This window comes from Mastigoproctus giganteus, chromosome 1, assembly GCF_048544385.1.
Source record: "Mastigoproctus giganteus isolate SK-2022 chromosome 1, ASM4854438v1, whole genome shotgun sequence".
Taxonomy (NCBI): domain Eukaryota; kingdom Metazoa; phylum Arthropoda; class Arachnida; order Uropygi; family Thelyphonidae; genus Mastigoproctus; species Mastigoproctus giganteus.
Window position 1 is genome coordinate 183,883,809 of NC_143575.1, and position 20,211 is coordinate 183,904,019.

The 20,211-nt window shown below is 37.4% G+C and overlaps 1 protein-coding gene across 1 annotated transcript in view; it reads right to left on the bottom strand.

Annotated features, from left to right (window-relative positions):
- Orc3 (origin recognition complex subunit 3) overlaps nt 1-20,211 on the bottom strand; it is a 381,867-nt gene that overhangs the window by 107,384 nt on the left and 254,272 nt on the right. Inside the window, exon 14 of the mRNA XM_090390090.1 lies at nt 11,524-11,669. Coding sequence (XP_090246216.1) covers nt 11,524-11,669 — 146 coding nt within the window. The remainder of the gene's footprint in view (nt 1-11,523; nt 11,670-20,211) is intronic.

The window sequence follows — 20,211 nt, forward strand, 5'->3', positions numbered from 1 at the left end:
CATGTCATCTATGGTTCTGTAAATATTTGTCTGAGGGTAGGGAGGTCTCAGACCAGTATAGGTTAGCACAGCTAGCAGGGCTATTCATAGGGGTAACTTTGGTTTGCAAGTACAGTAGAACATTGGTTATCCGGAATAATTTGAAAGGCTGATTTTTCTTCTTCCTTTTTTTTTTTATTAACGGTAGTACAGTAAGCTCTGGTTATAGTGATCATGTTTACAAATTGAATTTTGATTATAATAAGTGAAAGTTCGAGTTTACTACCTGTTTATAACAGATTGTACAAACAAAAAGCCTAATAAACCGAAAACTGAAAATTGTTTTTATTGTTTTATGGTTGTGACCTCTAGAATTCTATGTGACCTTCAGAAATGTGCTTTAGAAAAATACCACAGAGACCACTGGGTTTTCTCAGAAACCATGAGTGAATTTCAGATTAGTTTAACTCCAGATTCGGTAAGAATAGTATCGGCCAGAAACTGTGCGATTTATTATTTTTCTCAATTTTTAATGGTAAAATTGTGAACAAAAAGAGAACACGTAGTTTTAACATTGCAACGAAAAACGGAATTTATTAATAGAATTAGAAAATGTGAAAATTTATGAAATCTCTCCAAAGAGTTTAATGTGGGGACGTCGACATTTTATGACATCTAGAAAAATTCCAATGCTATAAAAGAATTTGTGTCGATTATGGATAGTGAAGGAGACCAGCAGGAAAAAGATGACAGTGAAACCTGAAAATGCCGCTTTAGAGAATGAACTCACTTTATGTTTTTGTTTTCTTCAGAGCGAAGTTTAGGCGAACCAGTGTCTGGCCCAATGTTGTGTGAAAAGGCATTGGATTTTAATCGAAAATTAATAGGTAATGAAGATTTTAAGGCAAGCACAGGTTGGCTGAAAAACTTTAAACTGAGACACAGTATACGTGAACTAGATATTCAAGGTGAGAAACTTTATGCAGACGAATCGGCAGCCATGTCCTTTGAAAAGTAAGTTTGCTTCAGTTATAGCAAATTATGAGAAAGAAAGCGTTTATAATGTTGATGAGACAGGCTTATTATGGAAAGCATTACGAAGAAAAACCCTAGCCACTAAAAGAGAAATGCCTGCACAAAGTTTTAAGATGAGAAAAGAGCGAGTACAATTGCTATGTGTGCAAATGCTACTGGTTATGCACAGATTGTCCATGCTCTTTATCGGTAAGTCAAAAAAATCAAGAGCATTTAAAAATCTTTCTAATTTTGCTGTTTTGTATAAAAATGCCTGGACGGATGTTTCTATTTTCCGAAATTGGTTTATAATATTTTTATTTAATTAATCTTATTTAATTAATTTAATCTAACCAGAAAAATTATCCAGAAAATTTTCCAGTTCAATTATCCAGAAAATTCCAGAAAGTTATCTGGAATAATTTATCAATTATTCCAAATAACTGACACTCTACTGTATACAGTTTTGCCATCAAATATGTAATTATTGGAAATGCAGAGATTGATTAGATTCTTCCAATACACAGAATTACAATTTATAATGTGTTTATAGTTATGTAAAATTCATTCAAGACTGATTTTAAATTGGTTAGGTCTATGCTAGTAAATAGATATTAAAGTCAAATGTTTGAACATGAGTGATATTGCCATTATTTAGAGCATTTATAACGGGTATATTATCATTAATTATTCTACTGTCTGGTAGGACGTCCATAATAGGTTTAAGTAACAGTTCTAAGTTTTGCTGGGCTTATGAGCATAACTGTACTTACAAGAAGTGATGAATCTGAAACCTGTGGGGTTTTTGTGGAACTTAGGAATGAAGGAAATATAAGGAAATTTGTAGTTATTAATGATATTTAATTTCTTGGTGAAAGCAATTAATTTCATTGTGATTATACTGCTGTTATTGGTAACAGACTTGTAGGTGGCACTGGAATTTAATTCTGCATTTAATGTTTGGAAGCAAAAATCTTTATAGATAATGGCATAGTTGCAGGAGGCGTTATATACAGGACTGATGACAAAATGTTTGTGTAAATCTGCCAATTGTTGTTTCATTTGGAAAAATGGAATTTTAATCTAGCAGATGGTTGCACATGTGTCATTGATGTTTTATAGTTATGTAGTATCTTAGCTAGCACTGAATTTATCCATAATTGGGAGGCTTCAATGGGGATGTTATGATGGTAAGAAATCTTAAAACAGAAGTAGAGCAAATCTTGATATAACTGTTTTTTGAAAAGTGTAAAGCTGATTTTATTTAGAGTATAACCTGTATTTGAAGCTATAAGACATGATGCTTCTTAGTTTCTGGTTGGGTATAATATTTAAATTGCCAGTTATAATATGACCAAAGTGTGTATCAACAAAAGGTTGGAAGTTAGCCTGATGGCAGATACATCCATAGGAAACAGGCTCAAGATCAAATTTATCCATGTTATTGGCTAGAGGTTTATAATTACAGACTATGAGTCCAAATATTTTAGCATATCTGAATCTAGACATAATGTTCAAATTCTGGCAGCCAGCAGGGAAGTAGGCCAGCCAATTTATTATTGCAGCTATTAAATACTGACGTTGTCCAAGCTTGCATTATATTTAAATATGATGGTAATATTACCTTGGCTATTCTGATTGATGCTGGATTTTAATTTAAATTTAAAAATATCTGTTATAAGGTGATGTAAGTGTTTAGATGTGAAATTAAAGGTGAAGATGAACCTGTAAAGAGCCTTTAGGATGCTATGTTTAGTACAAAATAGTAGATGATGAATCTTCTGTACATTAAATTGATTGTTGTCCCATTCAGTGATAGTCACCTAGCTTGTATTTATGTGTAGAAATATTGTTACTACAGGAACTCCCCGATTTACGTAAGGGTTACATAACGCTGCGCAAGTCGGATTTTACATAAGTCGGAATTTCCCCCATGTTTGTGCAGCACTTGCTGAATTGATTGAATCAAAAAAGAAATGTTCAACCAACATGTAAATAGAATTATTTATTGTATTTATTCAATTTTTTTATCTCATGCGCAGGAAAAATTACAAAAGCATGCAATTTAAAAAAATTACAAAATTACAAAATAAGAGAGGAGACAGGCATAATGTCAGTAAGTTTTACATCTCGAGCATCGTTGCCTGAATCGACGTCTTCAGCTGATAAGTATGCCGCTGCGGAGGTTGAAGGCTGTGGAGATTTAAAAGGGGTCGACCGTACAATCTTACGAAAGAACATTAATGGATGACTGGACGGTGGCTTTTTTATTTTCATTGTCCATTTCTTTGTAGCAAGCAAGCATATCATTCACCCCTCTGTTAACTTTTAAGAATCATTCACTGTCAGGATTCATCTTCTCAAACCTCGCCATTGCCGATACAATTTCACAAAATGCCATTGCCATCTCTCTGATGATGAAGCGTCTCGGCTCCTCATTTTGGTTCATCTTGAGCTTTGTCAGCATTTTCTTCTTTCACTATCGCTACCTGCAAGTCAATAAGTTCTTCGTTAGATAATTCCTTCTCTTCTTCCTCTATTAACTCCTCCACATCTTTGGCAACAACCTCCAACTGAAGTAGCTCTGCAACCTTTACAATCTTATCTGTAACCTCTTCATATGGTTCGTCTTTTTCAAATCCTTTGAAGCCTTTTACGTGCCACGGGCATATTTTCTTCCATGCACCATTTACACAACTTTCAGTAATTTCTGCCTAGGCCTTATTAATGTTTAAAGATGGCATGGTAAATATTGTAAGATTTCCAAAAGTCTCTTAACATAAAATTTTTCTCATTGTCTACTGCAGACAATGCCTGAGCAAATGTTGCACGTAAATAGTATGCTTTTAAATTCGAAATAACACTCTGATTCATAGGTAGGATGAGTGAAGTTGTGTTTGGAGGTAGAAATATGACTCTCACATTCGAATTGAAATCATCTAGATGTGTAGGATGTCTAGGCGCATTACCTAATACAAGCAAAATCTTTAAAGGAACGTTGTTGTCTTTACAATATTTGTCAACCTTGGGAATGAAGCAGCATTTAAACCAATCCTCAAAGAGAGATATTGTTATCCATGCTCTCTGGTTTGATTCGAAATGCACGGGTAGGGTGGCTTTATTGATGCCCTTAAATGCACGAGGATTTCCAGAATGGTGCATAAGCAGTGGTTTTAATCTGTAATCTCCCACTGCATTAGCCCCAAGCAAGAGCGTGGTACCATCTTTTGATGCCTTGAAACCTGGCATTGTATTTTCCTCTTTTGCCATGTACGTTCGATCCGGCATTTTTTTCCAATACAGAGCAGTCTCGTCGGTTAAAAATTTGCTGCGTTGAATAGCCGCCTTCATCATTCATTTTTTCCAACACATCACAAAATTTCTCTGCAGCTGCAGAATTGGCACTGGCAACTTCACCGCATACTTTAACATTGTGGAAATCAGCACGATGCTTGAACCTATTAAACCACCCATTTCTTGTCACGAACTTGGATTGGGTTTCGCCGTACTTATCCTTAATATCTTCAGAAATACTTCTTGCTTTTGAATAGAATAGAATCTTTAATTGCAGCATGATAGACATACAATTAGTCCCGTCATGGCATGGTGGTGCCAGGGGTTTACAAAACATATTTACAAAAGAGATATACATGAGAAAAACATAAGTTACATCAGATTATTGGAAGGCAACAAAGCACAGTTTTACATTTTCAGTTCCACGAGGATTCCCTTCCTGTATTTTTTATTATTGACCACTTCTTGGAGGTCCCCGTCGATGGCTTGCAGTGAGGGCAGCATTTGCTTTGGCAGGAATCTGTCGGTTAGTACTAGCCGGTTACGGTTTGCTAGCAGCTGTGCTGAAGACCGGAGATAAAGGGGAGGAATGCGCCAAGAGCAGTGATCCCAGAAGTTTGGCTCTGTAATTTTACCGGTGGCCATCTTGATGGTGAACAGCAGCCTTCTTTCTCCGATGAAGGATCGGAGCCTGCGTAGTTGAAGGGCTTCTGCTAACTGCATTGATCTGAGAGCTGGGGGAAGGTGGAGTTTGCTGTTGGCCCATTTTAGAAGCCAGAATTCGGCAGAGAATATTCTTTTAATGTTAGATTCGGCAGCCGAGGCCCATATCTCTGAAGCATACAGTATTGCCGGGTAAAGGATTGATACGATGTATCTTTTTACCAGTTGTGGGTCGGCGGTGTGGAGCAGCTGTTGTTTGGCAACCCAGCGTAGTGAATTCAGCCTCGACTGTATGAGGTTTACGTGATCGTTGAAAGACAGTTTGGAGTCGAAAACGACCCCCAGATCTTTGTGCATTTGAACACTTGGAACTGAGGAGCCGCTAAGCACAGGCTCCAATGTTGTTGGGCTGCCCTTTAGTGAATAAATTATTTGTGCCGATTTTAGTGGGTTGATTTGGAGGTTGAAAGTATTGAGGTAGTCAGCCATGTCCTGCAGTTTTCTAGTGATTTGCTGAGTGGTTTCGGCTGCCGAGTTGGATGGCGATATCCTAGTAAGGAGCTTGACATCGTCAGCATATGTGATCCAATTGCAGTTGTTGGTCACAAACGGCACCATGATTGCAGAGAAGAGAATGCCAGACAGGACCCCCCCCCTTGAGGCACACCGGCAGTTATGTGACGCGTGAAGGTCGTTGTTCCGATCTTTAGAACAAGGGTCCTCTTCGATAGGAGAGATTTTAGGAACCAGAGAACATCGCCGCGAAAATTGAAGTAGTTTTCTAAGAGACGTAGGAGATTAGGTATATAGATGGCATCAAATGCAGAATGGATGTCAAGATATATAACTGACAATTCTTGTCTTTGTTCAAAGGCTTCTAAGATGTGCAGAGTGGTTGTTGCAAGGTTAGTTATAGTTGACCTTCCTGATATCCCATAGTCTATTTGCTGAGGACTGTCACATAATAGAGTAGAACTGAATGTGAAAGTGTCTGCAATTCTGCTCAGACACGATAGGAGGGAGTATATAACTAAGAGTAGGAACAGGTGCATGTATACTTGCATGTATGCCAGTGCTAGGAGTATAGTTAATAAATTTAATGAGCTTAAAGTGCTAGTCAAGACACCAAAGGTAGATATTGTTGGGATATCAGAGACGTGGTGTCACACAGATATAAGCAGTGCAGTGGAATTTTCGGAGTACAACGTGTATAGAAAGGATAGACTGGACAGGAAGGGAGGGAGGAGGAGTTATGCTGTTAGTTAAGAAACACATAAAATCAAGGAAGTGCATTGGATTGGCCACCAACATCCCATTGATGTTGGTGGCCAATGCAATGTTGAGTCTGTTTGGTGTGGCATAAGCACTGGGAAAGGAAAAATGAGAGTAGGTTTGTGTTACAGGCCTAATGAACCTGATGAGTATAATGAGCAATTATTGTGCAGAGAAATAGAGTGGGACAATAAATCAGAATATCTTATAATGGGGGATTTTAACTTTCCAGATATTGACTGGAATTCGTGGATTGGTCACTCGCACACTAGCAGGGCTTTTGTGGATTTATTGGATGAATGTTTTCTAGGGCAATATATTTGAGAGGCAACCAGAGGGAGTAATACTCTTGATCTAATTATCAGCAGTGATTATTCATGCATTAAGAATTTGCAGATAAAGTAACCACTGGGTGACAGTGATCACAATGTACTGATGTGGGAATTACTTAAAGATGTAACTACTATCAAGGCTAAAGGGAAGGGCTTTTTCTTTCGTAAAAGTGATTACAAGGGTCTCACCCAGTTTTTAAATTCTGTACAGTGGGATCAAACTTATGATGTTACCAATATTGAATTCTAAATGGGAAGCCTTTAGGGACTTAATTTTGGAGGCTACTATGCTTTTCATTCCAACTAAGAAATACTGTTCAGGGTTTAGGCCTAAATGGATGTCAGATGAATTAATGAGGCTCGTGGCAGAGAAGAAAAATGTATGGGATGCGTATAAAGTATCAGGTGACACAGAAGCCTAAGGCAGTTATAAGCTGGTCTGAAATCAAGTCACAAAGGAGGTTAGGCAGACAAAGGCTGATTACGAGAAATCTTTGGCAAAGGATGCAAAGAAAAACAGCATCCCCCCTCTTCCTCTAGAAGGAAAGGGATGAATCGGATTGGACTACTTAACATATATGGGTTGACTATTGATGATCATGCTCATGTAGCTGATAAACTGAATCATATTTTGCATCTATATTCACACATGAGGAATTATTCAATGAGGAAAGTGCCAGAATTCAATCAAACTCTAACAGGGAGCTAAGTGATTTTGTAATAACTGAGAGCAAAGTGGAGGAGAAATTGTTGAAGTTAAACATAAAAAAATGGTACTTGGGGCAGATAGAATCTATCCAGTTATATTGAAGGAGGCAGCAAAGGAAGTAAGCAAACCCTTGGCCATAGTTATGAGAGCTTCCTTGGACTCTGGTGAGCGTCCTCGTCGTTCGCTCTCGATTCATGGTACCTCTTGTGAAACAACCAGTCTCACGTAACCTTCTGTGCACACGTGCGAAAATCATATGATGAGGAGCACGCCTGTGCGGGAAACGTTCCTGGTACAAGCGCAGAGCGGCGCACCCATTACAGTCCGCAGCTCCATACGCGAGGTGCCTGTCGGCCATTTCAATGTTTGAATACTCTTCCATCCTACTGCCTCAGGAACCGGTTCGCAAATGCTGACTTCCAGCGGGATCGCTGTTCATGCGACCTCCCATTCAACATCCTCTACCGCATGACGAAGGCATTTCGGACCCTGCAATGCTATGTGATTCCGATTTGTCTTTGTGCCCCCTACACCTCCTACAAGTTTGTCGCACCGGTAGTGAATCACCCTGTATAGCAATTTTGCTAGCAGAGACAAGGAGGTGATTATCGCTTTGTATAAGGCAATGGTCAGGCCGCATTGCATACAGGTCTGGAGGCCTCATTTTAGGAAGGATGTAGAGTTGCTAGAACGAGTACAGAAAAGGGCAAAAGATTGGTGAGAGGAACAAACGGGTACACTTACAAAGAAAGGCTTAAGTTCTGCAAGTTGCAGTATCTGGAGACTAGGCACCTGCGAGGGGATCTGATTGAGGTGTATAAGACCTTTAATGGTTTGAGCAGGCTCAATGCTGACGGGATACTTCCGCTTGCTCAGACTAAGAACCTGAGGGGGCATAGATTCAAATTGAGGAAAGACAGTTGTAGAATAGATGTGCAGAAGTTTGCCTTTAGCCAGCAGGTAGTTGATTGCTGGAACAGACTTCCATCTGTTGTTGTGGAAGTTGATAGCTTAAATAAATTTAAGGCTGTACTAGATTCTTCTCTTTCTTGGTGATTCACTTCTACTTTTGACTCTCTCTCTCTCTCTCTCTCTCTCTCTCTCTCTCTCTCTCTCTCTCTCTCTCTCTCTCTTAGGGTAACTCGGGAATTGTTTTTTGGTTGGTGCAGCATAAGTCACAGGCTTCCTTGCACAATATAGCTAATAATAATGATAAACATTTGGAGTGACCGGATGGGTGAAATGTAATGTTTTGTTTTTTTTTCCCCTTGGTTGATGCTGTATAAGCTTGCTTTCTTGCATCATATGCATCAACTAATGCTAAGACCTCCTGGAATTACAGCTAACTCAATGTCTAATCCACCATCTGCCCTTTTTAGGCATTTTTACCATAGGCATCAGTAGAGATAACATCACTATGTGCACTTAGGATACCTCTGGACCATAAGATGCAATTGAATTTTGGGGTACATTTTCCAAAAAAAAGGGGAAAAAAAAGCAGTGTGTTATTGTTGAGACCACGTGGTATATCTTTGAGTGACAAACTGATTCTTTGTTTACTATATCATTTTTTTAAGAAAAACAATTTCAATAAACTTTAATGGTTATTTTCTGCACTATCATTTATGATCTCTCTCCGTAATGTTTATGTGCCTGTACTATCCAATGATAAAATTCTTGTATACGATTTCCATTCACTTGCTTGCTAACAGTGTCTTCAGCTGTGCAATACTTACTATTACTTAATTATAACATAATTATAGGAAAATTAATGCATGCTACAAAGCAGATGGTCCAAATTACTGACCTCTTATAATTACAGTAGGTGCTGGTTATAGTGATCGCTGGTTATTAGAATCAGTTGTTTTATAGAATCGAATTTCAAAGAAATGGCTCAAATCAATAGAATGCACTACACTTTCAATGTTTATTAGAATCACATCTTCAGTTATAAGAATCAATTTTGAACATCTCTGTGATATTTTCTAAAGCACATTTCTGAAAGTCACAACCATAAAACAATAACAACAATTTGGAGTTTTCTCCAAATTGTTGTTATTGTTTTATGGTTTATTGGTTTTTTTTTTCCCTTTTTTTTTTGTACACTCTATTATAAATGGGTAGTAAACTCGATCTTATTACATTTGCGATAATAATGACAGCTGGAATTCTGTGTGTTTTTATGTTATTATGATAAAATGCAATTTCCCTTCACTGAAATCGTCAATCATAATATTAAAACATAATTAAACTTCATATACTTTTTACTCCATATCTCATTTGCGTGTGCTGCTTTAGTTTCAATTTGTGCATGTTGTGTGCTTTGCTATTAATTGATGGTTATCTTTTTTATTGTGTTTTAAATTTTACTACCCAAAAAAATGTAATTGAACAGAAAGAGTGAATTTGAGTATAAAAGATAAGTTACAAATTATAGAAACATATGACAAATTAAACTTAAACAATATGTCTCAAAGGGAAGCAGCAATAAAATTAAGAGTGCCTCAGTCATCTTTATCAAAATTATTAAAATCATGTCACACATTAAACACTAACGTGATCAGTGAAACCAGAAAAAGGAAGCGTGAAGCGAAGTGTCAAACAGTAGATGAAGCTCTGTTTGCTTAGTTCAAACAGGCCAGCTCATTTAATACACCAATGAATTGTAGCATTCTTCTTCAAAAAGCTAATGACTTTGCTGAAAAACTACACAAAGAGTTTAAGGCGAAGGATGGCTGACAAGATGGAAGAGAATGATGTTGTTTACAAAAAACTTCACGGAAAAAACAGAATTCCGATAGTTCTGCAGCTGACAACTGGTTGAAAACCTCTCAGCAAACTGTGGTAAGCACTTATAATCCTGAAGCCACTTTTAATACAGATGAAACAGAATCGTGCTACAGGGCTACTCCAGACCATTGCATGATTTTTAAAAATTCCTCTGCATCTGCAGGAAAGAAGATCAAAAACAGGACTGCAGTTATTATAACATGCAACATGACAGGAACAATCAAGATGAAGCCATTAGTTATAAGCAAGAGTAAATTGCCTAGATGTTCTAATGGAGTAAAACAGCTGCCTGTTGAATATGCCAATAATGTCACCGCTTGGATGACAGCTTTTTTATTTGAAGATTATTACCACATCACTGATTCAACCTCTTTACCAGGGAATAATAAAAAAATTTAAGACCTTTAGTAGATCGGATATGAGGTGAAGAATCATCCAGTCTATAGATGGTGGTTTGGGAACATCATCCGATATCGTAAAGCAGATGTTCTAGATGCACTTCATATGAAAATGAGTGCCTGAAATGAAGTTTCCAAAAGTTGCATTAGCAACCATTTCAAAAAATGTGGATTAATAATTCATGGTCAACTAAGTCGATACTGATTACGTTGAAAAACCTGAAGACATGGGCGAACAGGGGTTTAATGATTGGGTGGACACAGATGATGATGATCTACAATTTACTACAACTTTAAGAGATGAAGAAATTGCTCAGTCTGTTACTGATAATTTCACCAAGGAGGAGGAAAATGAAGATGAACACGAAAGAATTCCAGTTACAAAATGGCCAACTCGTGAAGCTACAGCCATCCTGAGGAGAGTGTTGGAAGAAACTGATGCAAGTGATCATGAATATAGACTGTTATGCAATATTGAAAAATTTATAACTGGACTTTGTAGTGACAATTTAAAGCAATCTAAAAACAAGTGACTATTTTAAATTATAATCATATTACAAAGTGTTGTGTTTAATTAATATGTATATTAATTAAGCTATATACGTAAGTATAAATTTATTTTTATTTTGCTAACTCGCAGATTTTCACATATCATTTAATTGGTAACTTTTCGTAATAAAGTGTAAATTTGTGCTTTATATATCTTTATAGCTTGTGAATAATATTCATCAATTTTTGCTTATCAGAATTGCTGTTTATTAGAATCAAAATTCAGTTTGCAAACATGATCACTATAACCAGCACTTACTGTATATATTTTGTGTTGTTATTAAAGAAGTACAATAATAACAAATAAATAAATAGACGGCAACTCATCAGAATGACTCACATTACTTTTTTATCATCCTGCATTAAAATGGAATATATCTACATTAGGGGAAAATTGATCTGCACAAATTAGAGGCATTTAGATTACTTACTACTTTTCAGTTTTTCCACAAATTAGAGGGCATTTAGATTACTTACTACTTTTCAGTTTTTCCACAAATTAGAGGGCATTTAGATTACTTACTACTTTTCAGTTTTTCCAGATTTTCAACATGTCTTTTGATACTATCTATAAAAGAAGATAAATTTGTCACAGATGTCAACTCTTTACTTTCCAAAATCTGTAAACAGGCTTCCAAGCGCTTTTTCAATTCTTCACATGACAACAAACTATAAAATCCAACATATATAGTTATTATGCAATTAGAATAATGCAATAAATAAAAATATAAAACTACAAAAAAGCAGGTTTTTATAAATAAAGTCACTTGCAATGTTCTTCAGTATTTTTTTTTATTTTTATTTTGTTTTTACTGATATATCTTTGTTAATTCTATGGCCTAGTATACCTAAAATTCTGAAAGTTCTTAGTGACTATCATGATGAAACACCACTCAAGTTATAAATTAGAAAACAGAAGTTTGAATTCTACTGATTCATGTTTCTAAAAATATGTCATATTTATATAATATAAAAAAGAAGCAAGAGAAAAACCATGATTGGTTAGTTGTTTGGGTATATTTTGGCATATGAACTACTTTGAATGTAGTGTGCTACAGTTCACATGATTTACTGTGCAATACATCTGTATGAGCTCATGGGTGAATTGGCATGCTATGCTGGCTTAAAAACTTGGAACAACTCACCTACAGTCCCAACTGCTATCATTTATGATAGCAGTTTGGGTTTTAGGTGAGGACTAATACACAGACTAATAGATTAAAATTAACCACAGAGAGAGAGAGAGAGAGAGAGAGAGAGAGAGAGGTGAAAGTGATTCTTACACTGCTTCTACTGCATTCAGCATCCTGAATATTTCAATAGAAACTTCACATCAGCAGCCTTTAAGTTTATCAGTATCAGTACTTATGCCATTACTAATACTGATAAACTTAAATTGAAAAAGAATGGTTGCAGATTAGAGATGTGTCAACCAGAAAGGGAGGGATTGTTTGTTAGGATAAATTTCAATCTGGAAGTGGAAGTGGGTAATTTGAATGAATTTAAGGAGGGATTCCACAAATTATTAGAGGGGCTGGACATATATGGTAAGTATTTTTAGCCAGGGGTCTGGGGAGGATACACAGACTAAGAGATTAATAGTAGCTGCAGGCAGAGGTGAAAGTGATTCTTGCAATGATTCTACTGGAACATTAAGCAGTATGAAGAGCAAGACATCAGGGATTTCAAGACCTACTAGGACCCACATGGAACCAGTAAATGCATCAGCTGTTTAGCATTATTAAGAGTAAAAACAGCTGTGTGCATACTTGCATGTATACTACTGCTAGGAGCATGGTAAATGAATTTGATAAATTTTAAGTACTGGTCAAGTCATCAAATGCAGACATTGTGGGGATACCAGATATATGGTGTCACTGAGATATAAGGAATTATGGAGAGGAAAATGCGCACAGAAAGGAGAGGACAGGGAGGGAGAGGTTATATTCTTAGTTAACAAGCACATAAAAATCCAAGGCAGTGCATCCAATGGATGTCAGTGGCCAGCATAATATTGAGTCAGTTTGGTGTGGCATAAGCACTGGCGGAAAAAAAAAAAAAAAAAAAGACTAGGAGTGTGTTATAAGCCTAATGATTGTGATAAAAGACTCACTAGGTGGCAGAAATCACAGTTTACTGATGTTAGATAAACTAATATCAGGGAAGAGAAAAGTTTTCATAAGGGTGACTATAATAAATAGTCACAGACAGTTTTGAAATTCCATACAGTAAGACCAACTGATGAAGTTACCAACAGCAAATTCTAAATGGAAAGCTTTAGGGAAGTAATTGTAGAAGCCACTAGACTTTTTTATACCAACTAAGAGATACCGTTCAAGGATTAATCCTAACTGGATGTAAGATGAACTAATGAGACTCGTGGAAGTGAAGAAAAAATGAATGCATCTGCATTCAAATCACAAAGGAGGTTAAGCAAGCTAAGGCAGATTATGGCAAGTAATGCAAAGAAAAGCAGCAAAAAATTCTTTACTTATGTAACTAGAGGGAAGGGGACGATGGATCACATTTGTCCACTAGGTATGAATAGTTTAATTGTTGATGATCCTGCTAGGGTTGCTAACAAACTGAATAAGTATTTTGCATCTACATTCACATGAGGAATCTTTTAGGGACAGGGTGGCCAGAAGTATGAATGTAGATGCAAAATACCTACTCAGTTTGTCAGCAACTTGAGCAGAATCATCAACAATTAAACCATTTATATCTAGTGGACCAATAAGACGAAAGTAGAAGTGAAATTATTGAAGCTAAACATAAAAAGGCACCTGGGATAAATGGGATCTATCCAATGATACTAAAGTAGGCAGCAAAAGAGGAATCAATATTTAGCCATGATTACACTTGTTTGCATCAATTTCCTCCCTGAAATATTTCGACAGATTCTCATAAGAAATATGTTAAAAAAACTCAGATATGCGGGGATATCAAAAAGTTAGTACCCTGATCTAGATAAAACATCAGTAGGAAAGATGCCATTTTTAATATAAGTTGGTTACATATTCAATAACTAATGTGAAATTTCATTCCCATAGGTGATCGTATACCAGAGGTGAGGCCCGGAATCTGAGGAAGGATGCTATGGTTGACAAAGTGGAGTTTCGAGCAGTAATCAAGTTCCTGCATTTGCAGGACAAAAAAGCTCAGGAAACTGACAAAGAAATGAAAGCTGTGTATGGGCAGAATTGTCCCTCCTCTGACACTAAAAAAGTGGAAATGAGAGTTCTAGTATGGACGTACAAGTGTCTTTGATAAGCCAAGAGAAGGAAGGCCATCAATATTCATAGACAGTGAGATGGTTGCAAAGGTTGAGCAGCTGGTGCTGAGTGACAGATGTGTGACAATTCATTTAATCAAAAATGCAGTGAGAATTATTTATGGGTCTGCCCACAGCATTTTACATGACCATCTGCACGTCTAAGGTCTCCGAGCGATGGGTTCCAAGATCGCTGACGCCTTTGAAGAAGCAATGTTGTTGTTGTTATTTGGTTTTTAGGAGCATTAGTAACTAAGGCCATATTGCTCCGGTCATTCCCTGACCTTTCCACATCCTCCGTATTTGGTGGTCACGGGCTCAAACCCCGGTCTAATTAAGAAACGTATGCTATGTACTGCTGCTCCTGCCCGCCTGGCTACAGAGGCGCCTGCAGAAGCAATGTCAAATGCAATGTTCTTGCCAACTGTTGGATTTGTGTATTGTGGATATTGAGAACTTTTTTTGATCAGTTGATGACAAATAATGAATGCTGGGTGTACGAGTATGATACGGAGCCTAAAGACATGTCAAAGCAGTGGAAGCACACCTCCACCCACAAAGGCAAAGATCACTCCATCTGCAATGTTGTCCGTGTTTTGGGACAGAAAAGGAGTTATCCTGACAGATTACCTACCTCGTGGTTCTACACATACTGGAGAATACTACCAAAATCTTTTGAAAAAGTTATGTGATGCTTTCAAGTGAAAAGACGTGGAATGTCAGCATTAGTAGAGGCATATGATGCAAGAAAGCAAGCTTATGCAGCATCAGCCAAAAAAAAATTAAAAAAAAAAAAAAAACACTCCCATTTCACCCCTCCGTTCGTTCGAAATACCTGTCCAGCTGAGCCTTAAATTTATTTAGGCTATCAACTTCCACAACAAGGGATGGAAGTCTGTTCCACCAACCAACTACCCGCTGGCTAAAGGCAAATTTCTGCACATCTATCCTACATCTGTCTTTCCTCAATTTGAATTTATGCCCTCTAATGTGATTATTCTGAGCAAGAGGAAGAATCCCATCAGCATTGAACATGCTCAAATTATTTATATACCTCTACCAGATCACCTCGCCGGTGCCTGTCTCCAGACACTGTAATTTGCAAAACTTAAGTACTCATTCTTTGTACCCTTCTCTGTACTCATTCCAGCAGCTCTACATCCTTCTTGAAATGAGGCCTCCAGACCTGTATACAGTACTCAAGGTGTGGCCTGAATATTGACCTATACAAGGGAATAATCACCTCCTTATCCCTGCTAGAAAATTCCTGTATATCATTGACAAGACACCATGAGCTACTCTTGCAGCCTATCTCCACTGCTCAGAAAACTTCATAACTGCCTGCACAATTACCCCCAGTTCCTTTTCATTCTCTACCACTGTCAGTATAGTACCACAGAGTTGATACGTTACTCTGGGATTACTGTTTCCCATATGTAGTAATTTACATTTGCCACCTCTCAGCCCATCTGCTCAACCTTTCCAGATCCTGTTGCAGCAGTGTCCATTGATTACCATTCTCTGTCTTCTCCCCCTCAACCATCCCTTTATCCACAGCAGCAATTTGCCTCCAATGCCACACTGCTCCAATTTGTGCAGCAGTCTTCCATATGCAACAGTATCAAAAGCCTTTCTAAGATCCAAATATATAATATCAAAGTTATTCCCTGCATCCAGTTCTTTTGTGACTGCATCATAGTATCCAATCAAATTGATCAGGCAAGACTTTCCCTTAACAAAACCATGCTGTGTGTGTCCGAGCTATAACTGAAGTCTTGTCTAGATGATCCTGCAGTGCTTCTTTAACCAGTGCCTCCATTAATTTTCCTGGAACAGAAGTTAAACTCACAGGTCTATAATTACTTGTGTCAGCCTTTGATCCTCCTTTGTGAATTGAGGTCACATTTGCACATCTCCAGTCTATGGGTACCTCCCCAGAGTCAAAGAAGCTCTCATAATTATGGCTAAGGGTTTGCTTACTTCCTTTGCTGCCTCCTTTAATATAATTGGATTGATCCCATCTACCTCGGGTGCCTTTTTTATGTTTATCCTCAACAGTTTCTCCTCTACTTTCCTCTCAGTTCTTACAAAATCATCTAGCTCACTGCCAGAGTTTACTTCACATCTGGCATTCCCCTTCCAGAATAACTCCTCATGTGTGAATGTAGATGCAAAATACTCGTTTAGTTTGTTAACCACCTGAGCAGGATCATCAACAGTTGAACCATCAATATCCAGTGGACCAATCTGATTCATCCCTTTCCTTGTAGAGTTTACATAGGTAAAGAACTCTTTTCTGTTTTTCTTTGCATCCTTTGCCAAGGATTTCTCATAATCTGCCTTTGTCTGCCTAATCTCCTTTGTGACTTGGTTACAGACCAGCTTATACCTATCATAGGTTTCCATGTCACCCATTAATTTATATGTATCCCATGCATGTTTCTTCTCTGCCATATGTCTCTTTAGTTCATCTGACATCCATTTAGGCCTAAACAGCAATGGGTTGAGCACGCTGAATTCTGATGGGATCCTTCCACTTGTTCAGATTACGAACCTAAGGGGGCATAAATTCAAATTAAGAAAAGACAGATGTAGAATAGATGTGCGGAAATTTGCCTTTAGCCAGCGGGTGATTAATTGCTGGAACAAACTTCCATCTGTCATTGTGGAAGTTGATAGGTTGAATAAATTTAAGGAGGAACTGGACAGGCATTTGGAGGGAATGGTGTGATTTTTTTTTTTTTGGCTGATGCTGCATAAGCTCATACACAAAACTTGCTTTCTTGCATCACATGCCACTGCTACTACTACTAAACCTTGAACAATATTTCTTAGTTAGTACATAAAGCCTAGTAGCTTCCAAGATAAATTCTTTGAATGCTTCCCATTTTGAATTTGCCGTTGGTAACATCATCAGTTGGTCCCACTGTATAGAATTTAAATACTGTCTCAGACCATCGTAGTCGCCTTTACGAAAGCAAAAACCATTCCCTTTACCACTGATTGTAGTTACCTCTTTGAGTAAATCCCACTTCAGCACGCTGTGAACACTGCCACCTAGTGGTTCCTTTATCTGCAGATTCTTAATGCATGAAGAATCACTACTGATAATCAGATCAAGAGTATTACTCCCTCTAGTTGCCTCCCAAACATGCTGATGTAGAAAACAATCATCCAATAAATCCACAAAAGCCTTGCTAGTGTGTGTGACCAACCCACAAATTCCATTCAATATCTGGGAAATTAAAACCCCCCATTATAAGACTCTCTGATTTACTGGCCCATTCTATTTCCCTGTACAGTTTCTTATTATACTCATCAGAGTCATTAGGCCTACAGCACAACCCTACTCTCAATTGTGATCTCCCAATGCTTATGTCACACCAAACTGACTCGACACAGCACTGTCCAGCGATGTCGACTAGCTAGGCCCATAACAACGCTGAGTTGTTGCCTGATTTCCTTACACTCCTTATATCGCGCACACACCAAGACATCCCCCATGGCAATATCATGTCCTGTACCCGACTGCTCCACAAACATCAAGCAATTTTAAAAGGCCGTGATTCAGAGGGCAACTGCCCCCCTCAGTTCTCCCCTGAGCCACAGTACTCCCATTAGCTTGAGCCTTTTGCTTTGCTGCTCTGGTCTGAGTCATGATTTCAATTTAATTTCAATAAAATTTCAATTTTAGTACAAAATTATAACCCTAAACCTGTATCCCAACACAGTTGTAACACTATATATCTATATATATTTTTCAGTATCGAGTATTATCTACGAGTTCTGTTTATATAACTTCCGTATCAAGTTAAAAAGTACAATTTAATTGACAATGAAGTTTAACAAGATTAATAGATTTTACTGATTAATTGACAATATTATATTATATAATATAATATAATATAATATACTAAGCTAACGCTATCTAGTTCGGGATATAACGTTGTATCGTATAACAACGGCGGCAAGTTACGAACGGTAAATCTACGGACACTTAAGTATTAATTAACTTCCAAAATCGTCGCTGTCTCAATTCAGAATAAACCAAGGATCATGCCTTGGTCTATAAGCTACTTATAGAAAATAATTTAATAGAACAATTGGTCAATAAAGCGGCTAAAATGGCTAAAAAACTTCTCATTCAGCAGAGCTGCAAAACTTGTAACAAGTGGATTGGATACCCTCACCGATACTAAGTAATAACCTACAAAATCTCTATCTAGTTAAACTTTAAACTAAGTATCGTCACTAGGAATATAAAGCTACTCTAGAAAATAAGTTAATATGCCAATTTAAACTAATAAAATAGAAAAAAACTTCTCTATTTCCAGGAGCAGTAAAAACTTCGCCTGCACAAGGCTACTCTCGTCTTCTGTCAGACAATGCACCAACTCACATGGCCGTTGCCATCACCAACTTTGTTGGCCAGTGCAGCTTTGAACTAGTGCAACACCTACCCTATAATCCTGACCTAGCACCATCAGACTTCTTGTTTCGAGAAAAAAAAATTTTTTTTTTGACTGGTGCTGCAAAAGCCATAGGCTTTCTTGCACCCATGCGGCCATTAACTAATACTACTACTAATAATAATATTTTATTTATCCCTATTTTATGTTATCATTTTTTGGGAGATAACAGCAAAAAGGGTGGGAGAACATATAAGCCAATAGCTTTTTAGGGGGTGTTCCCTTAAAATGAAGAAGCCATTGCGTGGACGCCACTTTGATTTGTTTCAGGAAGTCGTCAATGAAGTGGAATCGTGGTTTCGGACAAAAAGTGTGGACTTCTATGATCAAGGCATTAAACAACTGATTCACAGATGGGAGAAATGAGTTACTATACATGGAGAGTACAAAGAAAAGGATAAAAGTTCCTGTGAAATTTCACCTTTCTAGGGCTATAATTTTTGATACCCCTCACATGTGCTTAAAAAGTTCTCATCACTCTCAGTTTTCCAATATCATATAATGTCATCTTTTCTATCATTTTATATATTTATTTTTTTTTTAGAACATTTGGGAGCTTTCTACAACATTCGAGAATGTTCTAGAATATTTTTATGTGAGGAAGAATGGTCGGGATGGTTCTAAAATCTTTCAATGAAGTCTTCTAGAAACATTGTGAGCCATCTAGAAACTCCTCTACTGGAATATATACGAGTGGGTTCCACACCAGGCAAGCACTTTCGTATTTCAAAAAGTGTACATGTTTCAGAGAGTGAGTGGTGAACAAAGTGAACAAGTGTTTTATTGAATTAGTGTTTATAAACAAGTGCTGTGCGCATTAGTGTAAGTCGTGAACTGTAAATTAGAATTAAAAATCTCCAATTTCTTAATTATGTTCTTATGTGTGTATACCCCAACCATACATGAAATATGTCACATTCTTGCTGAAATAAGCCTGATAGCTTTTGCTACATTTGTGGAAAAGTGGTATTAAAATTGCAGGGAAGCCACTGTCACAACTTGAGAAAAAAGCCTGTGAATTCTATTTTGGATGTTAGGTCGGAAATCAAGATAAAGTGTTGGCTCCAATGATTTCCTGTAGCTCATGTTCAAGGAAATTAACACGCTGGATTAGAGGTAGCCATAAATTGATGCCTTTTGCTGTTCCAGGGATAAGGCAGGAATCTCGAGACCACATAAATGATTATTACTTTTGCATGACCAATATTTCTGGTTTTTCTGAGAAATCCAAGCATAAAGTAGAGTATCCCAATATACCTTCTGCTCTAATAACGGTTCCTAATGATGATACAATGCCAGTGCCAAAGCCACCAGAAAATTATGGACTTGACTCTGATTCAAGATCAGAAAAGGAGTCTCCAGAAGATGCAGGATCCAGAACGAGTACAAATCGAGACTTTTCAACTCTTGATACTGCAAAGCAGCATCTAATCACTCAGGCAGAATTGAACAATTTAGTCAGGGATTT